At 53.8% G+C, this 9,470-nt stretch overlaps 1 protein-coding gene across 1 annotated transcript; it reads left to right on the forward strand.

Moving 5' to 3' along the window:
- Nucleotides 1-1,229: 1,229 nt before the first annotated feature.
- On the forward strand, nt 1,230-2,368 carry C2CD4D (C2 calcium dependent domain containing 4D). Its single transcript, XM_065926952.1, has one exon. The coding sequence runs from the start codon at nt 1,255-1,257 to the stop codon at nt 2,302-2,304; it is 1,050 nt and encodes a 349-aa protein (XP_065783024.1). The 5' UTR covers nt 1,230-1,254; the 3' UTR covers nt 2,305-2,368.
- Nucleotides 2,369-9,470: the final 7,102 nt, after the last annotated feature.

A 9,470-nucleotide genomic window follows, 5' to 3' on the forward strand; every position in this document is an offset into this window, starting at 1 on the left:
GGGGAACAAGCTGGAGAGGAAGTTGTTCCCCTCCGGGCTCCGAACGGCTCCTGGCCCGAGGCCAGGACCCAGAGGCGGCCCACAGGTGAGGCCTGAACTCTGGATGTCGGGCCGAGCGCATTGCCTTGGAGCTCAGACTCCCAGAGAGAAAGTCGGAACATCGCGCTCCCTGGGAGTGCGGCGAGCGGGTGCGGTAAGCGCGCTGCGGAGGGCCTCCGGGAATCAGGTCAGAGGGTGACAGAGAATCAATGCTGTCTTTGTGCTCAGCGGTTTCCTAGGGAGAAAAGGAGGGGAGAGTGGGAGAGGCGGCCCAACAACTCGGTCCGCTGCAGACTCGGGATGCGGTAGGACTGGGAGGTAGGGAGCCTAACAGTCAGGGCTTAAGTGGGGGTGGCATTCTGTGCCCCCGAGGGGTGCTCTTCTTGAGCAGGCCGTGGGTGCTCTCAGGGCAGCAGTCAAATGTGCTGGCAGTTTGTTTCTGGCCTGGAACGACCCCGGAAGGCGAGGGAGGAGCAAGAGGATACAAGTGGGGCAGGGACGAAGGAAGGCTCAGCCTGGAGAAACTTGCGCAGCCGCAGGGGACGGGAGCCAAGGGGTGGGGGTGGGGAGGGGGGTGGGGGAAGTCCCAAGCGGCGCCAGATCAGACCCTGGAGGAGAGCCCCAGTGTTCCGGAATGGGCATGGGAGAAGGGGGTGACACCCCCCCCCCCCCTGCCTTCCCTAGGGCCACGGTGTCTCTTGAGGAGGAGAGTGAATATGAGGGAGTTCCAGCTCTGGGTCAGTGTTTGTGACTTCAGAACTTTTGATAATTCGGCTCTGGGTCAGTTTGTGACTACAGACCTGTTGATAATGTGGTGTTACTCGATTCTTGTAATAGGAGTCTAGGGTTCCAGTGGTTGTGTTAGGCCTTCTCACTCAGAAGTGGGTGTACATCTTTAGTACCAGTGAAAGCAGTGGGAGAGTCTGTATGTCCGAGGCCTGACTGTCTAGCCCTGGGCCCCCTCTGTTTCTCTCCGCACCCCCAGACTTTGTCGCCCTTTGTTTTTACCGCTCAAAAAGGGTCTAGGGCGCCGGTTGGGCCCCCAAAGAAGGGAGCGGCGGCAGATCACCCGGCATGGTGTACGTTTGCAGCATCATTCACCTTGGGCTCCCCTTCTTTCCTTGCCCAGGCCTCCACGCTGGACTTGGATCCTCTGGGCCTCGTGGAACTCGGACTTTCGGCACCCACCCCACCCCCCACCACCGCCGCCGCCTCATGTGGCTCTTGGAGAAAGCTGGCTACAGGGTAGGGTCCGCGGAGCCGAGGGCCGGGTGGGCGCCCTCCAGTTTGTTTCCTAAGCGCCGCACCCCGTGCTCGCTGGCTCGCCCCTGCCCCAACGTCCTCACCCCGGATCGCATCCCGCAGTTCTGCATCCCGCCTCGGCTCCGGGACCCAGGCGGCGGGCAGCCACACAGCGGCGGGCGCGGCCTCCCCGCGACCTGTTCGCTGCCACACCTGGCGGGCCGCGAAGGCTGGGCCTTCCTGCCCGAGAGCCCGCACACGCGCCGGCGCGAGTCCCTGTTCCACCGGCCACCGCCCACCCCCGCCGGCGGGCTGCCCCCCGCGCCGTCCCGGCTGCACGTCTCCGCCCCGGACCTGCGCCTCTGCCGGGCCCCCGACAGTGACACGGCCTCGTCGCCGGATTCGTCGCCCTTCGGCTCGCCGCGACCAGGTCCCGATCGGCCCCGGCCGCCCCGGCCACGCTCGCTGTCCCGGGTGCTGGCGGGCTCGGCCGACACCAGCCCGTACACCTCGCGCCGCGCGGGACCGCCCACGCCGCCCCTCTTCCACCTCGACTTCTTGTGCTGCCAACTGCGGCCGACCCAGGAGAGCGTGCTGCACCTCGAGCCCCGGGGAGGGCAGCTGCGGCTCTCCGCCGAGTACCCGGCCGGGCCCGGGCGGCTGCGGCTGCGCCTGGTGAGCGCCGAGGGCCTGCCGCGGTCTCGGGCCGGCCCCGGGAGCGGCGGCGGCGGCTGCTGCGTGGTGTTGAGGCTGCGGCCGCACGTCCGGCCGCGGGGCCAGCGGAGCCGAGTGGTCAAATGCAGCACCAACCCCATCTTCAACGAGGACTTTTTCTTCGATGGGCTCGGCCCGCCGGACCTGGCCGCCCACAGTCTGAGGGCCAAGGTGCTGGACAGGGGCGCAGGATTCCGCAGGGACGTGCTGTTGGGGGAGTGTGAGACGCCCCTGACTGCCCTGCTGCCGCCCTTGGGTGGTGGGCTAGGTCCCGGGGCCTCCCTGGTGCCTGCCCATCTCAGCCTGTAGCCTAAGAGACTGTCTCTTCCTCAGGAGGGCTCCACCGGGTCTGCAGTCTTCATTCTTTCCATCTGCCCAGCATGTGTTTATTTTTGCAAATAAAATATCTGTCTCCCCTTGTTTGCACACTGCGCTCTCAGATCTGCAGCCTGCCCTCCCCCTCTGCCCTGGCCCTACAAGGGATGGAGAAAGCTCATTCAGGTTTTCTGATTTGGAGCAGACCTTAAGAAGTGGTTCTCAAACTTGAATGTGAGTATCAGTTACCAGACATCAGAAATCCTGGATGAGCTTGTTAAACAAGGGAAAGAATCGTGAGTTCTGTTCCTGAGAGACTCTGACACCAGTTCACTAGGTCTGAGCTGAGTGGCTCAGAGGTTTCCTGGTCAACAAGGCCCCTACCCCTTCAGGGGGCCCTCCAATCACTGAAAAGCTCTGTGACTGAAGCCCTGGGGGTTCCTGGGGGCCGCACAGGGGAAATCAACACTCCCCACCCATCTAGCACCCCACTCACACCCACATCTGATCTGAAGAGAGAGATGAAATTTCTGGGTCTAGGGAGTGAGTCAGAGCATGTCAGACTAGCACACTATGCCTTTAGGGATCCTCTCTCCTGCTTGTTCCTTCCACACCTGGGCCTCCCTGGGGAGTCACAGGGATGGAGGTCCTAGGGGCAGAGGGGTCCCACTGGACTGTGAGAGCTATTCTCATGGATGCCCAGAAAAGGCTACCCAGGTAAGCAGGAGCAGAGTGAGGAAGATGGATGCATGTAGGTCACATTGTATTTACCTCCTACCTGAATGTCCCTGACGTCAGCAGTGACCTTCTCTCTCACCCCTCCTTCTCTGAAGCTGGTTCCTTTTGGCTCAGGCCAGGCTTGGAAGAGGAAAAAAGGGAGGAGGAGAGGGAGGGAGGGAGGGAGGAAGGGAGACACGGTGCCAACCCAGCTTCTTTTTCCCACCCCCTTGGGCCACTTCTCATTTTGCCAAGTGCCCCTAACCAGGGCCAAGCCTTCATTGCCTAGATAAACCTCAGCATATACAATGCTAGCATTACACACACACACACACACACACCCCAGGCATTTACACATACACACACACACGCATTCACACACACACACACACACACCCCAGGCATTTACACACACACACACACACACACACACACACACACACACACAAACACACCCCCCCAGGCTGCTCCATTCCTTCTCCCTCCCCTGATTAGGTCCCTCCCCAACCCACCAGGCCAGGGAAAATCTTGCTCCAGATGTCCACCAGGTGGTAGCATTGATCAACTAATATTAAGCGCTAACAGTTACAAAGAAAAAAAATGACCGCCATGAAATGGCAACCCACTCCAGTACTCTTGCCTGGAGAATTCTGTGGACAGAGGAGCCTGGTGGGCTGCCGCCTATGGGCTTGCACAGAGTTGGACACGACTGAAGTGACTTAGCAGCAGCAGCAGCAGCATGCAAGAAATCTTATCCAACAACTTATCAGCAACTCCCATGAGAGTTAAGCACTATCATTAATATTGTTACCCAGTGTGACCTCAAGTTTTACTAATCCAATGAGGGAAAGAACTAGGATTTAAACCACAGTCTGGCCTTAGAGTCTGAGCTCTCAGTCACTTCACTATAGTGGTGCTGGAGAAGACTCTTTTGAGAGTCCCTTGGACAGCAAGATCAAACCAGTCAATCCTACAGGAAATCAACCCTTAATATTCATTGCAGATGACACCATCTCATGGCAGAAAACAAAGAGGAAATAGCCTCTTGGTGCAAGTGAAAGAGGAGAGTGATAAAGCTGGCTTAAAACTCAACATTCAAAAAAAGAAGATCATGGCATCTGGTCCATTGAGTTCAGTCACTCAGTTAAGTCCATCTCTTAGATCCCAAGGACTGCAGCACGCCAGTTTTCCCTGTCCATCACCAACTCCCGAAGCCTGCTCAAACTCGTGTCCATCGAGCTGGTGATGCCATCCAACCATCTCATCCTCTGTCATCCCCTTCTCCTCCTGCCTTCAATCTTTCCCAGCATCAGGGTCTTTTCCAATGAGTCATTTCTTCCCACCATGTGGCCAAATTATTGGAACTTCAGCCTCAGCATCAGTCCTTCCAATGAATATTCAGGACTATTCAGGATTTCTTTTAGGATTGACTGATTTAATCTCCTTGCAGTCCAAGGGACTCTCAAGAGTCTTCTCCAACACCACAGTTCAAAAGCATCAGTTCTTCAGTGTTCAGCCTTCTTTATGGTCCAACTCTCACATTCATATGTGGCTACTGGAAAGTCCAGAGTTTAGTTTGGACTAGACCTTTGTTGGCAAAGTAATGTCTCTGCTTTTTAATATGCTGTCTAGGTTGGTCACAGCTTTTCTTCCAAGGAGCAAATGTCTTTTAATTTCATGGTTGCAGTCACCATCTGCAGTGATTTTGGAGCCCCCAAAAATAAAGTCTGTCACTGTTTCCATTGTTTCCCCATCTATTTGCCATGAAGTGATGGGAGGAGAAGAGGACAACAGAGGATGAGATGGTTGGATGGCATCACCGATGCGATGGACATGAGTTTGAGTAGGCTCCAGGAGTTGGTGATGGACAGGAAAGCCTGGCATGCTGCAGTCCATGGGGTCGCAAAGAGTCGGACATGACTAAGTGACTGAACTGACTGACTGATGGGACCAGATACCATGATTTTAGTTTTTTGACCAGTCCCATCACCTCATGGCAAATAGATGGGGAAACAATGGAAACAGTGATAGACTTTATTTTCTTGGGCTCCAAAATCACTGTAGATGATGACTGCAGTCATGAAATTAAAAGATGCTTGCTCCTTGGAAGAAAAGTCGTGACAAACATAGACACCATATTAAAGAACAGAGACATTACTTTGCCAACAAAGGTCTAGTCCAAATTAAACTTTGGGTTTTCCAGTAGTCACCTATGGACATGAGAGCTGGACCATAAAGAAGGCTGAGTGCCAAAGAACTGATGCTTTTGAACTGTGGTGTTGGAGAAGACTCTTGAGAGTCCCTTGGACTGCAAGGAGATCAAACCAGTTAATCCTAAAGGAAATCAGTCCTGAATATTCATTGGAATGACTGATGCTGAAGTTTCAACACTTTAGCCACCTGACATGAAGGACTGACTCATTAGAAAACACCCTGATGCTGGGAAAGATAGAAGGCAGGAGAAGGGGACCACAGAGGATGAGATAGTTGGATGGCATCACCGACTCAATGGACATGAGTTTGAGCAAGCTCCAGGAGTTGGTAATGGACAGGGAATCGTGGAGTGCTGCAGTCCATGGGGTCACAAAGAGTCAGACACAGCTAAGTAACTGAACAACAACAACATAATATCCTAAGTGCCAGCTGCCAATCAGGTGCCTGCCAATCAGTGACCTGCCAATCAGGTCACTTCCTTCCCTAGGATGATAGCTCTCCAATCTTTTCAGCATGTGAAGTCCACGATAGGTCCAGTTCTATCCCTATTACTGTCCTACTTCAACCCCAAATCCTCCCCTAACAATATTTGGTGAACAGCTGTATTTGATGCCTATTTCAAAGGAGAAAAGAAAGAAGAGGCCATTCACCCTTCATTCCTGCAGTCCTTCAACAAATACTTAGGGAGGGCCAGCAGAGGCTTCCCTGGTGGCTCAGTCAGTAAAGAATCTGACTGCAACACAGGAGACCTGAGTCAGGAAGACCCCCTGGTGAAAGGAATGGCGACCCACTCCAGTATTCTTGCCTGGAGAATTCCATGGACAGAGGAGCCTGGGGGGCTACAGTCCATGGGGTCGCAAAGAGTGGGATACAGCTGAGCAACTGAGCACACACACACGGCAGGTGCTGGACTTTGGATACGGCAGTGATCAAAACAGAAACGGGAGCCTGTTACACAGAATGAAGCAAGTCAAAAAGAGAAAGAGAAATATCGATATTAACACTTATATATGGAATCTAGAAAAATGGTAGTGATGGACTTATTTGCAGGGCAGCAATAGAGACTCAGGGCTTCCCAGGTGGAGCTAGTGGTAAAGAACCCTAGAGAATACCTTGGACAGAGGAGCCTTGGGGGCTACAGTCCACAGCGGCGCAAAGAGTCTAACACAATTGAAGCGACTTAGCATGCAAGCACAACAGAGACACAGACATAAAGGACAAGCTTGTGGACACAGGGAAGGAAAGGAGAGGGTGGGATGAATTGAGAGGGTGGCATTGAAACATATACATGACCATATGTAAAAGAGCTAGCTAATGGGCAGTTGCTATAGGACACAGAGAGCTCAACCTGGTGCTCTGTGACAACCTAGAGGGGTGGGAGGGAGGTCCAAGAGGGAGGGCACATATGTATACCTGTGGCTGATTCATGTTGATGGATGGCAGAAACCAACACAATATTGAAAGCAATTACACTTCAATTAATAAATAAACAGTGAAAAAAACAGAAATGGGAATCAGACAAGTTACAAAATGAATAAGTAAAATGTAAAAATGTTACTTGGTGATGTTTTAGAGAAAATTGAAGCAGAAAAGGGGGCAAAGGAAGAAAGTCAGACAGAGAGAAGAAGGGAGGAATGGAAAGAGAGAGAGAGAGAGACTGAAACATTTCTTTTTAACCACAGTACTTTGTACCCGTAGGTCCTGTATTTTACTCATTATGCCAGTTAATCATTGCAACTACTCAGCAAGGTGGGTTCTGTTACCATTTGACCTAGCTGATAGATTAGAGAGGTTAAGTAAACTTGCCTGAGGATCAGCCCTGGCTGCAGGAAAATTTCAGGACTGTGGCTTCCTCCAAACCTCCCACTGCTGCTCAGAGGTGGCTGAGAGGTGAGAATTCAAGTCCATTCCAGTCAGGAGCAGTTCACTCAGTGTCCATAGCTGTGACCTTCCCCTCCCCACACCTTGGGGGCCACAATGTCTCAGGAGGAACCTCCTGGCAAGCTAAAGCCACAAAAGCGTGCCCTGGGGCCAATAAGGTCAGAAGATCCCCTCCAATGTGCAGACTGCTCTGGCCTCAAAGTATGTTCAGACACAAGTCTGGACTGATATTATTTTCCCCCTTTTATTTTTTTTTTTCAATTAATTAATGTATTTTAATTGGAGGCTAATTACTTTATAATATTGTAGTGATTTTTGCCATACATTGACATGAATCAGCCATGGGTGTCCATGTGTCCCCCATCCTGAACCTATTGTCCCCCTTTTAATGATGTGGTAATTGAGGCCTGATAATAGTAGGCTGCATTCTTATCTGTCTTTTGGCTCCAAAAATCAGAGCTCCTGCTTTTCAACCCTCCTTGCTGCATCCAAGCCTAAATGATCACAAATGTTAACTGACAGGCAGGGGCATGTGGAACGTTCAGGGCCAGGAACTAGGGTCAAATTTCTACTGTCCCTCCACCCACAGTGGCCTTTGTGACAGGAAAGGGGAGAGCTGGTGACTGTGAGGTGTTTATAGAAGTGGGATGTCTTTTCTTTCATGGTTGAGGGGCCTGAGTCCCCTTCCCGAGTCACTCCAGTGGGTTGAGGTCTCCCCAGGCATGGATCTCTTAGGGAGAACCTAAAGGAAAGTGTTCCTAATCACAGGGTCGGGCTTCCCAGAGGGGGTGGGCCTCGAAGGATGGAGCTGAGGTAGTATGTGGCATGCAGGCTGCCCAGGTCCCCCGTACTTTCCACCTTTCCACCCCAGGCCACCCCAGGAGGGCAGACCTGCCCTGAGCTTTAAGTGGTTTCTGTGGTTTAGGGGTGGGGAAGAAGGGAAAGAGAAGTTGGTGACTGTTCCCCAGTTCCAAGCCGCCACCACCACCCTCCACCCCCTCTAGGCTGCTTGCCCCTCACTTTCAGATTCCCCTGATAAGGGAACTTGGGCACGTGGGGGGTGAAATGGTTCTCTGATCCCTATCAGCCTCTTCCTTGCATAAAAATGTGAGGAGGAAATAACCAATGCCCTGCTCTTAAAGGACTGATTCCTCCAGAAAGGGGGCTGTGATTGGAGCAGAAGAGAGGAAGGGTAGGCACGAGGGGACTTCCCAAAAGGATGAGTTATCTTCTTGCCCCAGGGAGAAAGAATACCAGCCACCCATGCTTAGGGCAAAGAAGGGGTAGAAATGTCCAGGAGGGATGTAATTAGCTTAGGTCTAGGAGGACCCTGTCTTCCCATCCACCAGTCACTTCCTCCCCACCTTACACTGTGACCCAAAGCAGCGGGGCTGAGACAGGCAACCAGACCTGTGGTATCTGGGGCAGGCAGGGCTGCCTGGCACCATGCCGGGGCCAAGTGCCCATTGCCAGGTGCTCTGCATGGCCTCTGCTCTGTGCCCATGCTTGGGAGGTCAGGAAGGATCCGGAGAGACCCAGAGTCTCAGAGGAAGGGAGGCTTAAAGAGAAGAAAAGAGAGAGATGAGGCACAGAAAACAGAAGAGCCACAGGCGTGGGGGGTTGGCAGGGGGAAACACAGAGAGAGGGTCCTGAGTGGAAGCAAAGCCAACTGTGGGTGGGGAGGGGCCAGCAGAGCAGCACTCCCGGTGCCCCTGCCCCCCTGCCTCTCACTGGCTCTACTCTATTGATCTGCCTGGGGGTTCTTCAGAGAGCTTCGCTTACTGAAGCCTGTCCAAGGGGCTGCACCCCAAAACAGACCAACATCCTGTTCTGTGCAGAGAAGTGTACACAGATGCGTGGGCCATGCATTTACCAAAAGGACACGTGGATAATCAGAGCCTCAGAGGCACAGACACACGCCCTCAGACTCTCAGTACGAGAAGGTCCCCGAAAGTTTCCACTTCACTCTTCCTCACTCCCTACCCCCGTGTCAACCATCCTGGGAGCTAGAAAGTCCTCCTCTACTTCTAACCTCTGTCCTGTAAGCTGCAGTCCTCAGAGACTCTGGGAGCCACCTGGGAATGGAGGTGCTGCTGGCAGCCGAGCGTGAAGCTCCAGGGTGGGGCACGAGTGGAGGATGGCGAGATGGGAGGGCAGGCCCAGGAGGGGACAGCCACCCGCCCTCTCCACGCCAGGTGCCACGTGCACCACGTCGGGGGGGAGTGGGCTGCAGTCACGAGGCTGAGGCGTGTCTGGCTCCTGCTCTGCTGTTTACCAGCTGGGAGTGAGAGCAGGAGGAGGTGCCAGGGAGCCTCCCCACTGCAGCCTGGCCCCTGGCCAGCCTGCCT

Source organism: Muntiacus reevesi, chromosome 1 (genome assembly GCF_963930625.1).
Source record: "Muntiacus reevesi chromosome 1, mMunRee1.1, whole genome shotgun sequence".
Taxonomy (NCBI): domain Eukaryota; kingdom Metazoa; phylum Chordata; class Mammalia; order Artiodactyla; family Cervidae; genus Muntiacus; species Muntiacus reevesi.

Coding starts and splice junctions, on each gene's coding strand:
- C2CD4D (XM_065926952.1), top strand. CDS start 1,255: ATGTGGCTCTTGGAGAAAGCTGGCTACAGGGTAGGGTCCGCGGAGCCG.